This window comes from Aptenodytes patagonicus, chromosome 2 (genome assembly GCF_965638725.1).
Source record: "Aptenodytes patagonicus chromosome 2, bAptPat1.pri.cur, whole genome shotgun sequence".
In the NCBI taxonomy this organism is placed as follows: Eukaryota; Metazoa; Chordata; class Aves; order Sphenisciformes; family Spheniscidae; genus Aptenodytes; species Aptenodytes patagonicus.
In genome coordinates, this window is record NC_134950.1 from 165,682,238 (window position 1) to 165,701,669 (window position 19,432).

The following is a 19,432-nucleotide window of genomic DNA, read 5'->3' on the forward strand; positions in this document are numbered from 1 at the left end:
GGATGCGTAGGAGGGTGTAGGGCTTCTTGGGAAAATACCTGCTCTAGAGCACAAAGCGTAAATGCAAGCTTTGCCAAACCTGAAGCTCTTTAGCTCAGCCTGCAGCATTTCCACACCCGCTGGGAGCGGGTTCAGAGCAGTACCTGCAGTCACGCAGCAGGTCTGCAGATCCTGCAAAGAAAGGGTGTGAACAGATCTGCAGTGGGCATGTGGTTTTGTCTAGATAAAGGGCCTGTATAAAGGAGACAGCTTTGGGCTTAAGGTCAACCTTTCCTTGTGTCTAGGCTGCAATTGCACAAATATTTTCTAAAAAGCCAGCTTTGCAGGATGCAGTGAGCTTTTCTCCTCAGAGATCACCAAGACAAACCATGCTCCTGGTTTCCTCCTAGTAGGACTTAGCCGGTCCTCAAAAAAACCAAAAATTCCTTTGCACTCCAAGATGTCACCGAGGCCACTAAGGGCTGAGTTGTCCTATGTTGCTTTGGGCCCCGTGACTCCAGGTTTGTATCCTCTGTAGAAATCCTTATCACCTGCGCAGCTTGTCCCCGAGCTAAAAATGAAAATGATTTTATTTGTGCTTGGTCTGCAGGTTTGGGAAGAATAAAAATTAAGACAAATGTGAGCAACTGGGACAGTCTATATGAAAAAAAGGGTTGGAAACGTGGCTGCCCTAAGGGCAATTGCTAAATTCCCTTTGGCTTTAGAGTAACTGGGATTTCACAGAAAACACAGTTCAAGTCACCTTTTAGCAGAGAACAGTATTTTAACTCCTTTTAGGAGCACTTTGCATGGTTTTATCATAACTGTCTCAGTCTTTGGTCTTTTTCTCTTAAAGCCCCAGTGTTTTTCCTAACATAGCTGTTAGAAAAACAGAAAGCTTGAAAATATGACCAGGACATACCCTTGAAGTTTTGGGGAAATTAAAAAAAAAAAAAAAATTATAAATAAATTAAAAAAACCAACAAGAGGCATTCCTTTTGAATTTAAATCTCACTTTTTAAGCCACTCTGGTGACGTTTGAGCACTGGATTGTGGTTTCTGGGACTGTGCAGTATTCAATGTAGTTATTTTCTAGGGGGAAAAGACCCCCTGATGCCCTGGCCTGGCAGGGACTCGGTACCCACTGTAAAGCAACGAGCCTCCAGGGACGACAACCGCAGCAGCGGTCTCAGAAACTTTGCTGCGGCAAAAGCAGGCGGGCCAGGAGCCGCTCAAAGTCCTGTTTGTCAGCTGGCTAAAATAGCTCGGGCGGAGGTGCTGACAAACCCATACCCACACTGCAGCCCAACACCTCCAGCCCTCGTGGGGTTATCGGTGACGTTTGACTCCGAAGCATTTTTTTGCTCGCTGCCAATAGCTATTCCCCTCAGACTATTTGCTTTCACATGCTTTCCCTTTGACACGGCTGCTATTTCTTTGCAATATGTAAACACTCAGAAGGATTTCCATGTTTGTTCTTCACCCGGCGCGGCCAGTCTTTCACAGCTCGCGGGGAGAATTGACATGAAGAAGCAGCCGTTTCGCAGGCGTTTGGTATTTTTTTTTGTCCTGTCTGTTTTCTCTTGCTTTAAATCCAGTTCTGCTCTTGTCCCAGCACCCCGGCGCACAGCAGAAAAATGCATTGCTGTTGTCAGAAACACGACACTTACTGTCATCCTACATGGGCGTCCTTTAATACTAGAGCCCAGCGGAGGCTTCGTGCTGCAAAGCTTTTATTTTTTATTTCTCCTTTTCCTACAGCAACTTTTGATGATTATAAAAATTCTCTTTAAGTCTAAAGCAAGCTGCTAACGTGTGGCTTTTTCTAAGAAAGCTGCCTGAGTTTTCCTGCACTGCTGTAACTGTCTGTCTTAAATCAGACTTATTTCCAAAATGATCCTGGTATTTAGTAAGACAATTTGCATCAAAAGGAAGAAGGAACTGAAACCGCTGAATATCTCAAGATGAATCTGGAAATTGCAGGCCCTGACTCCGATCTCATGGATTTCACACAGGCTTAATTTAATAGATATGCGGCTTTGTAAAATCAACATAATTTGACTGATTTAAAAAAAAAAAAACGCATTTAGTGAGGAACCAGTCCTCCAGGTTCCTTGCTAGGGCTGGAAAACAAGAAATCCTTCTGGCAAATTTTTTAAAATTTCATCCTGAAAAATGGAAAATCTGAAAGCCTTTAGAAACTTCCCCAAGATCTGCATGAAAATAAGGAGAGTCCTGTAACCCAAAACAGCCCCTAGCACAGTGATGGGAACACATGTATAGGAGTTAGGCGATTCTGGTAAAAATCTAGGCGTGGAAATTTTCATAGTAGGGATTATGACCCTGAATTTCCTTCCCACGGGAATTTTGACCACAAATTCTAACCAGGAATTTCCTTAACTAAGCTGACATATCTCCACAGAGATTTCTCATTTCAGCAAACTGCTCCTTCTAACCAAAAATATCTTGCTGAAAATTTTTCAGACAGATTTATTCTATACACACAATTACTCAGAAGTCATATTATTATATGACACATTTTAGCAAATGCTTATTTTTTAAAAAAAAAATCTTTTTCACAAGTCAGACTGCCCCAGGTTAATGTAAAACATGATTATAAACTGATTTTATTACACTAATTCAAAGGACTGAGTGGACTTTTTCATTGCGGTTTAAACCAGCTCAATTTTGTTCTGTTTTAATATGATTAGGAACCTGCCATGTTTAAATAGAAATCAGAGCACTGAAACAGGGTAACCAAATTGGTGCTAGCCTGGGTGAAGATAAGGCTGATTCAGTCATCGCTGATGACAGCTAAAGGTTGTCCGTGTCCCTTCTGAAGCTCCTTCCAGCATTAGGGCACGCATGCGTCGGGAAGGATGTTACTCTTTGTTTAGTATGAATTTTAACATATAACTAATATAATAATAACCAAAATGCAAATCAATATAATTGAACTGGAAAGACATCCATATTACCATTAAGGAAACCTCATTTATATATACATTTTTTTTAATCTCTAGGTGGGATCCTGTGTTTCCAGTAAAAACCTTTCTCCTCCAGCTAATGCTACCGGGTGGGATGGGTTGAAATATCAATGCTGGGCTCATCCTATAAATTACTCTCTTTGAAGAAAAGCTTTTGGGTCTGCTTCAAATTCATCTGAAGTACCCAGAAATTCTCCATCGATTTCAACAAGCTTTAGCTCAAGCCTTTAATGCCCTGTAGTTAGCCTTACAATGCAAGATGAACTGGAGGGGTTTTCATTGACAAACCTTCTAACGAAAGTCACCATGCATTTCCCAAACAAATGTGCTGAAAAAGAGTCAGAGAAATAACAACATAAATGTTGATAAAATGACCAAAAAAAAAAAAAAAAAAAGGCACAGGAAATATTTGTTATCCTTATTTATTTAATAAGGAAACATAATAAACTTGAATTTTTCCAGGTACAAACAGCTTAATATGTCCTATGATATTGGCTGATATTTTCCTTGCTCTTTTCGTAGCTTGAGTGATTCATGTGGTAGCCTTTATTGAACAAATCAACAGAAAAAATGGTAGCACTCACCATGCTTATAGACAGTGTGGGCCAACTATTGAGTTAGTGTCTTTAACTAAATCACTGCACCGGGAGGTTATATCATTGCTAGATTTGGATCAGCATCTCCATTAATAAAGATCTGCAAGTGAGGTTATTTGAAGTTTTTGAGGGGAGTTCTGCATACCATACAAAGATACCATTCCCTCTTCAGCTCTAAAGAAATGTGCCACAAGACAATAGAAAACCCAATAGAAAACCAACCTTCCAGTTACAAAGGTTTTGAAAGTAATTTACAATTCAGTTTTAGAAAGTTGCACTGTAAACATCTATAGTTAAGACCCTCTTCCAGACTTTTTTGCATTATGATTTTTTTTTTTTACAGGTTTTGGGTAGAAGACAGAACCATTTGTAATTGCATCTGTACTATAGGGTCTCACAGCAATGACAATAAAATGTTCAACACAAGGGTGAAATGACCAGAGGAAGAGTTCTTCTCTAATATAATCGGTGACCAGCTAATTGTCCCATTACATCCTGTTCATTACTGGGCCTGACTCTTAATAAGAATATCAGCTGAATATTTTCTAATATAAGTTGCAAATAATTAAAATATTTTTTAAACAGCATGACCAACACTGCACTGCTGAGTGCAGGCTGGCTTTTTGCTTGGGTTTTGAACAGTTTATGTTGTATGTGAAAAAATCATATAAGAAATGCTCCCTTTTCTTAGTGTTTTCCCCTCTTCTTTTATTCTAAAGCTTTGAAAGAAAAATAATTTTACCAGTTGTCAGCCAATAAATGCTTGTTCAGCAAGTAATGAATGTACTATTTTCTAATGAAACAGTTTCATTATAGGCAGCAGCTCATTGCTAATGATCAATAAATCCCATCGAGAAGAAAACATTTTAATCAGTAAGTCGTGTCCTCTGAGTGTCAGCCACTCTATAAACTCACAAGATACATATATATATGTATAGATATACGTCTGTGTGTATTTATATATGCATATAAATATAAAAATCGCATACTCTTTCTGGGTGATATGTACAGTCAGAATAACATTACAGCATAAATACACAGGGAATCTGTATAAAGTTTCTCTAATTTGAGAAGCCTTGAGCAATTTTGGGTTTTGGGGGGGGTTAGGGGTGGGGAGGGAGGAAAGAATAAAGAGTGTTTTCACTTTAAGGAACAAAGAGTAGTTCCCTTAAGTTAGAATCTAATTACATACAAGATTTAAAGGCAACAAAACCCCCAGAGGAACAGCCCTGTGTTACACATCGTAGACATGGGGTTAAAAGGGCAAGAGAGCATGATTATAATAATACTTATATAGTACGTTTCATTCCCTTATAGCACGTTGCAACCAGAAAGTCTTACAACACCCCTGTGAGGTAGGTAAGTATTATTATCCCCATTTTACAGATGGGTAAACTGAGGCACAGATAGGTTAAATTATTTGCCTAAAAATCATGTAGTAAGCATCAGGAATAAACCCCAGGAATCCTGATGGCAAATCCTCTGAATTAACCGATAGACCACTCTCAAGTGAATGCCTGAGACACCTCTCAATGAATGGAGAGAATATATTAGCCCATATTTACACAGATACATCGTCATCCTTTTGACATATTGTCTTTACATATTCTGACTTGTTTAGAGGACAGATAACAATGGCTATAGATAAACTTGACTGTAACATGTCGCTTTAATTCTTGTTGCCAACCCCATGTGGATTTTGACTCCTTTACAACCTGGGATGTAACTAAATGTCAACGACAATACACCTTAAATACATTCTTGATATCTTTGCTTCTCCAAGGTGAAAAGCACAATTACTCTTCCTTAAAGTGCAATGGCTCATTACAGAAATCTCAAGATTTTCCATGAAGTCCAACCAAACCCAAGTACAATCAGTCTGAAGGTGAAAAAGAAAGAACTTGTCTGTAATGATGGAATTGTCTCTATATTCCATAAGTACTTTCTCACATTCTATCAAGGCTGAAAGTTTAATAATAAATAGTAATCTATGTTAGCACGTAAAATCTCTAATACTTTTCTATAGCCACACATCCACCTTTCACCCTGTTGTCATTTCTTTGGCCTGAAGCTGATGGACACATCAACTGTAAATATTACTTTGCCTACAGGAATGAGGGTATATCCGTTTTCTAGTAGACGATAGATTCTTTTTATTGGTTCCTGTATTTCTTGTCCTTCCCCAGTAATCTAACTGTACCGTCTGAGGAAATGAAAGATGGACACTGAGTAGAAAGGATTCAAAACCTCAAAATTTATGTACAGATCCAGAGGCAATTCCCCTCCCACCTTCTTGATCACACTGTCACAGCTGTTCTGCACGGTCCAATTGGCGTTGTTTTTATTATTATTATTATTATTAGTAGTAGTAGTAGTATTTTTGGAGTAATATTGATGCACAGAGTTTCCAATAAGGCTGCTTAGCTCAGTGTTCCTGGGGAAAACGTAACCTATCCCACTACCTTAACAGAAACTTTGCCAGCGTAGATGGTGCTTTGGAGCACTACACACAAACGTGATGCACTACTTCTATGGCGAGTTTGATTGCGGTAGTCAAAGCAGATTCTTGAAACATACTAAAAAATTAGTGCTTTTATTAACAGTTTTACAAACAGAATCCATTGCTGTCTAGTTTCCTGAAGGATAGAACAAGCCATTTCTGTCATCATTTTGACATCATTTCCTTCTCTGTTTTTTTGTATTTCTGCTGATGAGCAGTTGCAAGTCCCAAGAGGGAGGGCTTAGTGTAATAAACAGGCAAAATGTTGCTAATTTGATAGTTTACTTTGCAACAACTTTCCTCTTGAAACGATGGCGATCCCGCAAGTTCCTATTACCTTGACTCAGAGTTCATCATGAAGAGTCTAAGGATCATTAATCTCCATGGAAAAAGAGACATTTTTTTTTTAAGTAAAAAAATATCAAATATAATAAATTTATGAAAGACCATTCACAACATATACAGTAAGTGTTACATTTTGCTACAGCAGCTGTGATTTTTTTTTTTCTTTTTAGAATGCAAGGTCATACGTCGCCATAAGTAAACACACTAATATGAGTAAGACCTTAAATGAATGTATACAGCCAGGCTTTATCTGTGGATAGATATACACTGTGTTTACTGTTTTACAGTCTAGCATATTCTTATTCACACCATTGATATAACAGCTATGACCCTGCAAAGATTCTTTCTGTGCATATATAAATATAAATATTGAGCCAAGTCAAAATGAGCAGGGCCAAAGCTTATATGAGTTATTAGACTCCTGTAGTTAAGGGTAAAAACTCCATTGTTTCTTTTGCAACTAATTTTTAATAAGAAGGCTGCTTCAATCATTGTGTAGTTACAGCATTACATTCTGTAAACAATATTTTAAAGCATTCTAAACAAACGTTTAAACAATTGATTCCTTATCCTTGTCTGGTGAGAGAAGACAATCTATAGCCTCATCGCTTTTGCTCGAGTCCGTCATCTTCAGCTGGAGATTGTCACTCGTACCTCTGGTAACGCTGTCGTAGGATGGAGGGAAAGACGTGGAGGACAGAGTTTCTGATTTGTCTATTGGCCTGCCGTAGTTTTCGTTCATCATGAACGCAATAAGACCCTCCTTCTCGGGTGCATCGTCCTCGAAGATGCTGCCGTCAAAAGTTCTGTGCCGGTACAAGTAAGATGCCTGCTTCATGGAGCGCCGAAACAAATGTCTCCGGTAGGCCCGCTGGATGATGATGGCGGAGACCTCTTCTTGTTTCCGTCTGAGAGTTGTTGTAATTGGTTCGTAAGAGATCTTAGATGGATTCGCCGCCATGAACTTTTCTTCCATCTGTATTTTAAGGGCATCCATCTCTCCGGATTCTCCTAGCACCCTTTTTGTAAAAGCAAACAAAATATCCAAGCAATGGATCCTATCTCCACTGACCATGGGCAGATCCATTGCTATGAGTTTGATTTTGTTTGGTTTCGCTATGCGCAAAGGTTCTGACAGCGCATCTGCAAAGTCTGAAAGTGCAGAATACTCAATAAACTGAGTGGCTTCAGGGTCAAACTTCTCCCAGATTTCATAGAACATATCAAAATCATCCTCGCTTAGAGGCTCTGTACTTTCCTCAGTGGCTACACTGAAGTTCTCTAAAATAATGGCTATATACATGTTTACAACAATGAGAAATGATATAATGATATAAGTAACAAAGAATAAAATCCCTACGGCAGGGCTTCCGCAGTCTCCCTTTGAACCATTTGCATTCTGAAGGTTTGGGTCGCAATACGGTGGTCCGGTGTTTAAAATAGGGTTGAGAAGACCATCCCAGCCAGCTGACGTTGTGATTTGGAAGAGACAGAGCATGCTGTTAGCAAAGGTTTGGAAGTTGAACATATCATCAATCCCATGCTCCTTCTTAACATAGGCAAAGTTAGCCATGCCAAAAATGGCATAAATGAACATGACCAGAAAAAGCAAGAGGCCAATGTTGAACAGAGCAGGTAGGGACATCATTAAGGCAAACAGGAGAGTTCGAATTCCTTTGGCTCCCCGGATGAGTCTTAGGATCCGGCCAATCCGAGCCAAGCGAATGACTCTGAAGAGTGTGGGAGAGAAGAAATATTTCTGGATGATGTCAGAAAGTACGGTGCCTTGAGAAGAAAAGAGACAAACAGTGAGTTAGTAGATGGGTAATAATTCCAGGCTTCCCTTTAAAGCAATCAGTCAGGATTATGGACAAAATCAATGAGAAGCTCCTCAAACTGGAAGACCTATGATAAGGGGAATGGCATTGTCATTAGTGTTTTCATGCCCATTTAATCCAGGCAAACTTTTGAGACTATGAGCACAGGTGTCAATGGTAGCCACAGTTTTGTTAAGGGAAAGCTGGTCTATTGGGAATGAGAAACCAGCATCAACTCAGACAGGACATACCGATCTGCAGCTTTTGGTCAGGAATTTTGGTCATGACTTTTGGTCCCCTGAGCCATTTGTCCTGAGTGTAGCTGGTCAGAATTTTTCTGATTTGACAATATTTTTGTCTGTAAAGTGTTTGTGAGTCAGCACTGAAAAGCTGGTGATCTGATTGCATCAGTCAATGAGAAGACGGCTCTGTTTTCCTAACATGACAGTTTTTCATTCACCTATACCCTCCTTCAAAATGGAAACTGTATTGGAAGAGCCAAATTTCTGAGTTCCTTCTGCTCACTGGATCAGTTGATCATTGTCCAGTTGCTACTTTATTTCCAACTTCAATGAAAACTCTTTTGGCAGGATTTCAGATTCACAATTGACCTGCACTTCTGTAGCACCTAATATATGATCTATGGTTAGGGCTGCAGGACAGCAAAAGGCACAAATTAACAACTGCGCCTCTCTGTTTTGTCCCTTGGGTAGATAAGCATTCGGGGCTCCAGAGACGACAGGGCTGAGAACAGCCAGACTCACTGCACCTGTCTGAACCTGCCCTGAAGGGCTATTTCACACTGATGTAATAAAAAGTAAATAGCAAAAAAATAGCAGTCTGCATGTGCCCTTTTCATGTGGCTTTTTTACTTCTCTGTCTTTGGCTGTTCTGTAGAACTGGGGTTAAGCATATGATGCCAGTTCTGGACCATGTTTTATCACCAGGAACCATTAAGTGTACATCGAAACCAATACTGTGGTGTGATAGACCTCATAATTTCACTGATCACACAAGTTATTGTTAGGCAGTATTATGTTGTATTATTTAAATATTAAAAAAATATGCTTAGGATCTAATCCTCTGAGTTGAAAGTGTGTTTTATTGCATGAAGCCTTCAACTTTGTCTAATTAAATTTATGTCTGCCTTTTTAACTTTGCAGTGTGGGTGAAAATCTAGATTCACCTACCTACGATAGACAGAATCACAACGACAAAGTCAAATATGTTCCAGCCGTTGGTGAAGTAGTAGTGTCGCAGAGCCAGCATTTTGATGATGCACTCCCCAGTGAAGACAGCAACAAAAAGCATGTTGATTTTATGGAGGATGTTCACTTTTTCTTGACTTTGATCATCTGTTTCCACCATCATGGTAACCATGTTAAGGCAGATGAGAATCATGATGGAGACATCAAAAGCTTGTTTTGAGACGACATCAAAAATAAAACCTTGGTATTTGTTCTGGAGGAAAGGAGAAGATTTAGTTAGGAAATTTGAAGTGTGTCAAAATGATGACATCATTGTCTCCTGATTGATCAGAAAGTAGAGGAAAACAGAGAATGTACTGCTTCTGATTAGAACTTCATAAACATAAAGATGATGAGGAATGGTTGGATGATAGATTTTTCAAACCCGTTTACTCCTAATGCTTCTTGGAAAAGCTGAAAAAAGACCTTGGACTGGGGCCATGAATTCATTCAATGCAGACATGTGGCCATTGCCATGACTGCATATGTAAATTGGACTTTTAGTCAATATTGCAGAACAATGGGAATTTTGTACCACACAGGTCGCTGGACTTGCAAATACTGTCCAAAATCAAAACATGTAAATACTAAGTGGCTTTCATCTGGAAGCAATCACTCTTCCTACACTGGGAAGTTGAATTGCATTCATTCTATTAAATAAATATTCAGCTATTACACACAGTTCAACTGAATTACGCCATTCTTACCAGTGGCCTTGGGATTGGCTTTTGAGGTTTCTTAGATCCCAACTTTTTCATTGCGTTATAATACTTTTTCTGTTCTTCTGTCATAAAGATATCCTGGCCACCTAAGTATAGGGTGAGAACAAAGCTATTACTTTTGATGAAAAGAGGTCCCTTGCCTCCATACAAAGTTCAGGGCTGCATCCTCTTCTATTTTCTTATTTCCCTTTTCATGTAGTTTTCATCAAAATATCTAAGAAGAGCTTGATGAGGTGCAGTGCTGGGAGCTGCTTATCGCATGGAAGCGAAGAGCAGGAGACACAGAGCAGTGCAGGCAACCAAGGAGGAGCAAGACTCAGATTCTGTCTGCACTCGAGGTAGATCCAGGGCAAGAGGGGGAAAGAGAAGAACCTCAGCCCTTTGTTTAGAGTCTACAAAGCAGTGAGAAACACAGCTCTCAGGCCAGGCTGCTCTTCCCTGACCCTGGCTGCACCTTGGGGCAGAGAGGCGATGGGTTGAGGTGATCAGCTTGCACTGCTCTGAGGGACGGTGGTGGTTGTGCATGGGGGACACCAGGGCGGTCTGTGCCCCTGCAGCAGAGTTTGTGCCAGAGATCCCGTTTGCATGGAGCTGCTTCACTGCTTTCTGTGGGGAATATAATCCCCCAGCCTGTATTTTCAGGATGCTCATCCTGTGGGGACATTAGGGGCTGCTACAACTCTGCTTCTGTAAAAGTTCTGCAAGGTGGTTTCTGCGGCTGTTCTGTCAATGCTAATCTTGAGGCTAATGTGGCAAAGCCACTCCTTATAAATCTATCCCTTGCCCTAGCCTCTGCAGCAATCACAAGGTGATGTGTAGCATATGCACTACTTATCTTTTTCTTTTGTTGGTTAAAATTGTCAATGATGACACCGATGAAGAGGTTCAATGTGAAGAAAGACCCGAAGATGATGAAAATCACAAAGTACAGGTACATGTATAAATTACATTCCCATTCAGGCTGCTCCTCACACTGCAAAGGGAAACGGGAAAATGTGAAAATGACACCATGTCTGCACATATCAAAATATTAATGCAGTTCAAAGAAAACTGTCCATTGGCAATAAAGATTATGAAACAGATAAACAGCGTAACTCCCATGAGCAGAGTCAGCGCTCCTCGGTCTCTGAAGTTTACTACTGGCATCTGCAATGCCACGGTCATTTCAGCCACGTTTCACAACACTATCACAGTGGTCACACTGCTCCGGAAAGTGCAACTTCAGAATAAATCCTATAAAATGATCTCAGTCTGAACCCAGAAGGGGAAAAGAATTAATTTTCTGATTATCCCTAATCTTATATGAACTATTGGTACTTATAAAAAGCAAAAGTATAATCGTAGTATAATTAAATGCTACTGAAAAACACTGTATTTAGAAGTCCAATTTTTCTTTTATGAAGGGTGGTAATGAATAAGATCTCTTGATGAAGAACTGAGCAACGCAGTCCGATAGCCTCAAATCACATGTACCACATTTGACAAAAATGCTCAGATTTGCCCCACCAGCTCCAGGTATCTAACCAAGATGCCAGAAGCTCACATTTCCCTAAATGGCGTATTTTCTCATGTGTAATCCATGTGTTTCATTCAGCAGCAGGGAGGATACACGCACGTGTACATGTAGTACAAGAATAAATCAACATCATGAGCTATGTTATGCAAAGGTACTTCTCTGCCCCTATGATGCCATGAGGTTTTTCCACCCCTTATTCATAGAATCATAGAATAGTTTGGGTTGGAAGGGACCTCTAAAGGTCATCTAGTCCAACCCCCCTGCCGTGGGCAGCGACATCTTCAACTAGATCAGGTTGCTCAGAGCCCCGTCCAACCTGACCTTGAAGGTTTCCAGGGATGGGGCAGCCACCACCTCTCTGGGCAACCTCTTCCACTGCTTCACCACCCTCAGCGTAAAACATTACTTCCTTATATCTAGTCTAAATCTCCCCCCCTTTAGTTTAAAGCCATTCCCCCTTGTCCTGTCGCAACAGGTCCTGCTAAAAAGTTTGCTGCCATCTTTTTTATAAGCCCCCTTGAAGTACTGATAGGCTGCACTAAGGTCTTCCCGGAGCCGTCTCTTCTCCAGGCTGAACAACCCCAACTCTCTCAGCCTTTCTTCAGAGGAGAGGTGTTCCATCCCCCTGAGCATTTTTGTGGCCCTCCTCTGGACCCGCTCCAACAGGTCCGTGTCTTTCTTATGCTGAGGGCTCCAGAGCTGGACGCAGTGCTGCAGGTGGGGTCTCAGCAGAGCAGAGTAGAGGGGCAGAATCCCCTCCCTCGACCTGCTGGCCACGCTGCTTTTGATGCAGCCCAGGATACGATTGGTTGCATCATCCTCCATTTAGGGCTTGACTCCCTGTTACTCAATTCAGCCTGTCAAATTCCCAATACCAGGCAGCTACCTCAAAAATTAACAGTAAGTGTAATCTTGTTCCTTTAATATTATTAAAAAGGGGAAAGGAGGCATCATCTCCTTCAATAGAAAATAAACAAACCACACATGATGTAGCAAGGGAAATGCCTTCTTTTTTTTTTTTTTTGGAAACCTGAAAGCTGAGTGGGATCTAGGTAGGAATTGGTTGCCAGCCCAGGGCAGTTACCAGCACCCAGAGCTCCAGCATGTCTTAAGCCAGAGCTGGAAGCTCGTATCAGCCTCTTTCCCTGGCAGGAGCTCCTCCACCCTCCTGGAGTGGAGCTGCTGGTTGAAGAGAAGAAACTTGCTCAAGGTGAAGATACAGGGAAGGTTGAGTTTGTGGGTTACAGAGGAATGTAATTTAAACCCAACGCTTTTAAAGAGGTCTTATCATCAAAAGTTAGAAAATATGGCAGTCAATGGGGAGAACGGAAGAAACAGAGAGGATAATTTAAGTTTTTGGTAGACTCAGTCTCACCCTGGAGGTGCCTCTCTGTGCTAGGAGTTTTGCGGTATGAATAGGTAAATCAGTTGTGTAGAACTGAGGGCTGCATTTGTTTTAATCTCAGGGTCGTGATGCTTCAATACCAGCTGCAAAAAATGAAGGTCTGCAACTGTCTCAACCAGAGTAAGACAGGAACTGGCAACCTGCATGTATTTTTTGTTGTTATTGTTAAACGCCATGAATGCTGCAAAAGTCAATGGAAAAGGAAATGATTCATTTTCTTGTAGCGACCTACCTCTCGTGAATCCACTGCTGCATACATAATATCCATCCAACCTTTAAATGTGGCCTGAAAAACACCCCACAAAATACATAATTAAGCATATTAAATAAGCAATCTTGAAATGATGATATCACCTCTGTGATGAGTTTTCAAAATGCAATGTTGAGCATGTTCTTCACAGTTAATGAATCGCTTCTCCTTTAAAGCAATATGTACCCATGAATTTATGTTCATTTAGAGATTTAAAATCATTACAGAATGATTTTATCCTAGATTCTCTCATGCATGTTTTCTGATTTTCTGCAGTTGTAGGGATAAAAAGGAGAGAAAACATGGCAATTAAATCTTTGGAAGTTTTTACCTTAAGAAATTCAAGTAATGAAGAGATACGGCTACAGAGGACAATTCAGAGTGCTGTCCTGCACAAGTCTCGGACCAGGTGAGATGGATCCCATCTGTCTTGGTTGTTCAGACTAATGGGCAGTGACTACGTTGTAGGATCCCACTGAAGCTTGGATTCTGCCCTCTTTTAAAACGGGATAAATCAAGGCAATGTCAAAGCCCAGGGAGTAGCATAAATTGCAGCTGACTTTAAAGGAGCAAAGGCAATCAACACCTGCTGTGAGCCTGGCCCTGGAAACTCAATCTGCTTTACTGTTCAGATTTCATTTTTTTTTAAAATCAAGGTTTTTAATTTTTGTTTTTAATTGTTTAAACAAGGAGGGATTCCACAGAAGTCAGTGTCTCTTACTGGAACCTGCAGTGGAGAAAGGGTAGTGACAACACTCCTAGGAGAAACACGTAGAAGTGATTTTTACTCTCCTGTAGCAAACCCATGACTCTTTGCTCTCAATATATACCTCTCATCAGACACAGCCTGATGCCAAACATACCTGGCATTAGGTCTGACTCTGGCCTAAGCCGCGTTGCCTTTATATTAGTTCTCTGGGGTTGTTTCTCATTTGATTTCTGATCCATTTAGACTTGCCCCGGATATAAAATCAGTGTGAGCAGATAATGAGGCATTTTTAAATGTATTGATTTAATCAGATTTACACTAGCATGCATGAAAGACCCAAGCCCAATATTTTTTTGAATCCTACTGACACTTAGGTTGAATTTTCTCCATGGTGTGCAGGCATGCAATTCCGGATAATGCTGATAGGAATATGGCCAGTGGTTCCAGGAGAAACACAGGCATTTGTGTTGAGCTAGGTACATCCTGCAGTTTTAGAAATGCTCCATTATACATTCTCTATTATTAAATTAAATCCCGGAGGTAACGCTGCCTTCCCATTTCCCTCTGAAGGCTACTGAGCCAAAGGAGAATGTCGTACAAGAGGTCAACTATATTTCTCATGAAAGTGTGTATAAAATAATGTTTGAAAGGTTGCATTCATTTTTATCTACTGGTTGAAAGAGTTTAAACCCCCAAAATCAGAACCTGTTGGAAAATCTATTCCATGGTACTGTGTGTTAAAAACCACTTTAGCTGTAAAGTGTTTATAGGAATGATCAGCAGTTTTATTGAAACAAATAATTATTTGAACCTGTCATGCTGCTCCTCCTTAACTGTTCTAATGTTTTCCTTTTTTGCAGTTCTCTTTCTAATCTGATGAAAGATTTTCTGGTGTCATTACAGTCGCTTGCAGCTTCCAGCTCAAAGCGCCATTCAGGAAGGGTGGACGGGATGAAACAAGAAGTCCTTTTCCCTGTGGCACAAAATGATATGATCTTAGCCTGTACTTTTCTCCCACTTGGGAGGAAAGCTTTTCTCTTGAGTATCTATTTTACCCCTCGATGTGTACCACGGACACAAGAGACTCTACTGCAAGGCACAGTGGTTTATAGCGATAACAGATGAAGTGATCTGACAAAAATAAATATTAAGAGAATGAAGTACTGTGATTTTCTGTTTTTCCCAGTTGTCCAGAAGTAAGAGAATTAAAAATCCACAGGGCTTCTGGAAAGCTTCCCTAGACACTTCATCTGCAGAGGGTAAAAGATACTGAGAATGAAAGAAATATAACACTGGGGAAAGAAATTATTTATCTGGAATTAGTAACCACTTACACTCTGGATAAGGAAGTGACAAAATCTTCATGGGAGTGTTTGTGATATTATCCTGCCTGGAAGCTATCCAGAGAAACACCATTTTCTACTGAAACTGTCATGTGATGAGATTATCTACCGATAAACTCATCTTGGGGTGGGATTACATTTTGTTATTTGACTGGTGGTTAGAGCTGCAATGCAGTAAATTAGTGGGGAGGAGGATAGGTGGGATGGCACTAGCTGCCCTCAAGCCATTTATTGTACAACCAAATGGTGCCTTAAAATAAAACAAGCCTTTAAATCTGCAAGGGGGATTTTTCTTCTAGAAAAGAACTGCAAGAGTGCAATAAAAATGGCTGCTTATGACATCAGAAATACTGGTCTTCGCATTTCTGAAATGCTTCGTTAAGCATTACTGTTGGTGAGAGAAACTTCTGAAAGCTAAAAGAGAGCCACCAACAGTACAACCAAACTACACATATTTAAGTTGGCTATGCTAACTCCACTCTCTGCTGGCTTTTCTGTTGAATTTTTCAGTTTGTTTGATTTCATCGTAGCTGCAATTTTATATCGAACATTGTTTTTACATTTATTTTGCGTTAAGACGATTTGCCAGGGAGGGCACCACCGAGCATTGGACCCACCAGAGCAGCCCAGAAGTCTGCACTGCGCTGGGCTATGCGGGCTCCATGGGTGCTGCCTCTGCTCCCCTTGAATTTCCACCAGTAATTCCTCATGGAAATACTGCTTATTCCTGATCTTTGGACACACGGAGAAATCTACCCTGGCACACCAATTTATGGTTTGTTCAGAAGCACAGATTTTTTGCACATTTTGCGTCCACAGTGAAAGTAAATTCTAACATTACAGTTTACAGAAGTACAAGAGGTCATGTAACTCAGTAACTTTAGACACACGCCGCTGTCTCATGACCATTTTGTAGCTGATTTATGAGCTCAGTCATGACTTTGAATCGGGCATGAGGGGTTGATTTAACTCTACAGCTCCTGATTGCTGTACTGGTCTAGGAGCGCTTCTGTTGTCTTCCCATTCCTTATCTGGAGTCCCAGAGTGACAAAGAGTTGTAGGACATATTAGATGTAAGTCTGTTCCTGCCTAAGGAGAACTTCTCCAAGCAAGCCAGTTGCTGCGTGAGAGACCACTTGTTTTCTTGGTGTTCTTCAATAGATTGCTGAAATTTCAAGATAAGGTGCAAAAAAATATGTTGAGGTGATCATAACATGAAGGAAAGGATTCTGCAAGGGAATTGCAAAACTCCTACCGGAAATTTAAGAACAATTCCTTTGTTCAGCTCAAATACAGATTTATAGAACACAGGAGCTGTGATCTGCAAAGCAATTCTGGGAATATAGAAAAAGCATTACTGAAGCACTGGGTCGTAGTAATAATTTTTTTCTAATAGATTAGGGTGTTAAGGGTGTTAAATCCCCAGAAGAGTGAATCATCCTTCTTGCAAATTAAAAAGTCATGATAATAAAGATCTTTTCCTCCCCGTGAATGAGGCATTTCTCTTGCTTGTAGAGTGAGCAGAGACTGCCTCCTATTTTAGTAATCTGTTGTGAGGCGGCGCATTTGTTAGTTGGAGAAGGTTGAAACTTGACCAACCACTTCACATGAAAGTTTTCTCAGACTCATTAATTCAAAGTGGCATCTTCAGAACAACATGATGGATCCTAAACAAGGTAGGAAAAGAGCAAAGGATATCTGGGGAAAGTTTCATGCAGTTCTCAACTACGTTGTCAGAAAGTTTGCTTCTGGATAGTAGTAAGCCTTAAAGTTTCCATAGTAGGAACTTCTTATTTCTTTCAAGGATGCTGTAGAAGTGAAGACAGAGCAGACAGGTTTGTTTTACATATTTCCACCTGGATTTTCAGACACATTCAGGCATCCAAAGGTAACTTCAGAGTCATTTAAAGGGTGTGTTGCAGCAGCTGAAAATGTCAACAGTCAAAAGACAAGTCCCACTTAAAAGCTCATATTTTGGATCCCGGAAGGTTGTAACCAAAATGCTTATCTCATCATTGCCATGCACTGTCTCAGTGTGCACAAAGATGCATCGATGTGTCTGGCTCTTTAGGGGAGCTGAGCTGTTAACTGATCCCCTACAGTTCCTATGGTAGTTTGCTCATGAAATGTGACTCCACACGGAGTATATTTGGCAAGGAGCACCTGTAACCGACACTCCTTGGCTGGAGTCTGGCAAAAGTTATCCAGATGTTTAGGTCCCTTCTCTGTGGCTGTCATCTTTACACTTTATTGCCTAAGGTTGTCGTTAGCAGCAGACATAAGAGCTCCAGGTGCAGGATGAAAGTTAAAATCAATCCCCTAATGGCATCTGGCTCCTGCCCTTCCTCGTGGAAGAAGGAGCCAGCACCTGCCATAGAAGCTGAGCAAGGTTTTAGGGTTCCCTCATTTCCTGCCATAATCAGTTTGTCCAGCCTGCACAGGCTGTACATTTATGGCACTGCTTTTGTACTTCTGCAACTGGAAAACCTACTTCTCTGCTATCCAACACAGGATCACAGTTTTGAAAGAAACCTGCAGGGTTACCAAGTCCATTTTCAGCTGGAAAACAGCAGTACTAGACCATCCCTTCATAAATGTGCTGAGATCCACCTTACAACCAGTTATGTTTTTGCTGCCATCACTGATCCCAACAGAAGGGAGTCCCACCTGCTGAATGAAGCCGCTATCACCAGTGTCAAGTGCCCAGGAACTGATACTGCAGAACAGGAGAAGAGATTGCTTCAGGATACTCCTTAGGCAATGCCAATTTATGAAAAGTTGCAGATTTTCAGAAAGCTGGAGCTTGAGTTTTATAATAGAAATGGTGAAGAAATAACTACTCCGATGGAGTTTTTTCACCAAACAAACTAGGCATCCGCTATGCAGTCATGGAGGAAATAAGAAGCTCCAGGTGAAGCATAATATTTTAAACCTAAAAATTTTTGCTCAGCTAGATTGGACCTTTAAATAGAAGACAAAGAAAGCACTATATAGAATGGAAAATCTAATTAAAGACGTTCAAAGTGAATTAATCTACCCTGCATGGGTGAGCTGAATATCATAATTACATGCAAAAGATAAAAGCTCTTGCTATCAGCAAGTTCAGCTTTATGTCATGGAAAGAACCAAAAGTGGTTGTGCCCATTCTAACCTTTCTGCTTTCCAGAGGGTGTGAAAGCAAAGACTCGATGGACAGCGGTCAGAAATCTCAAACTCAAGTGTATGTGTACCAGGAACAGAGTATATAAGGATAAGCATTTCTACAAGAAAGGAAAGCTACTTCATGGAGCTATTTCATGCATCTATGACAGAGAAAAAAAAGTTCTGGGAGAAAGCAAATTTGCATCACGGGAAAGAGAAGGCTGGCAGATCTGATGGGGGACCTGTGGGGCTCATGCCCTCTTGGAAGGGCAGGTGGGGGTCCAGGGCAGTACCCTACTGCATAGCAAAGGGTGGATGTCTATACGTGACAACTGAATTGAGCATGCAAGTTTTTGTCCCAGAAGCAAGGAATGCCATCACAGGTGCTTCAAGACGGTAACCTCCCTGTCCAAGGATGTAGCGAGGGACTTGTTTCACTCTGTGTATATAAAATGCAACCCAACAAACACTCCTAGTGCGTATCCAGCCCTTGTCATCACTAGGCTTCGGAACAAATTAGGAACAACAGAAATAAGTATCATTACCACTATTTCACATGAGGGCCCCATGGAATTGAAACACAAAGCAATTTGTCTAAAATCACTCAGCAGTCCGGTGGCAGAGCCTGGACAAGAAGATGGAGTCTCCCGTGGCTCTATCCATTGGGTTGTGCTGCGTCACAACAGTAAATCTCTGTGCATACAACCCGTTTATCCATGTTTTACATTTGCTGCTGAAAAAGTTTGTAAAAGTGGCTTACTTCTGTCTTTATAGATCAAATATTGCCATCATCTTTGAACCTCAACAATCTCTTCTCTGATATGCTCTCGCCACCTTTCCAGAGAGACCAGGCTGCATGGAGTTACAGCAATCTG

The 19,432-nt window shown here is 40.8% G+C and overlaps 1 protein-coding gene across 4 annotated transcripts in view; it reads right to left on the minus strand.

The window, feature by feature from the left end:
• Positions 1–6,489: 6,489 nt before the first annotated feature.
• SCN5A (sodium voltage-gated channel alpha subunit 5) overlaps positions 6,490–19,432 on the minus strand; it is a 176,231-nt gene continuing 163,288 nt past the window's right edge. For all 4 annotated transcript variants that reach the window (XM_076331980.1, XM_076331978.1, XM_076331979.1 and 1 more), the window contains 5 exons: positions 13,347–13,400; positions 11,025–11,166; positions 10,179–10,279; positions 9,415–9,685; positions 6,490–8,192 (listed from right to left, as the gene is read on the minus strand). In XM_076331980.1, coding sequence (XP_076188095.1) covers positions 6,958–8,192; positions 9,415–9,685; positions 10,179–10,279; positions 11,025–11,166; positions 13,347–13,400 — 1,803 coding nt within the window. In that variant the 3' untranslated portion in view covers positions 6,490–6,957. The remainder of the gene's footprint in view (positions 8,193–9,414; positions 9,686–10,178; positions 10,280–11,024; positions 11,167–13,346; positions 13,401–19,432) is intronic.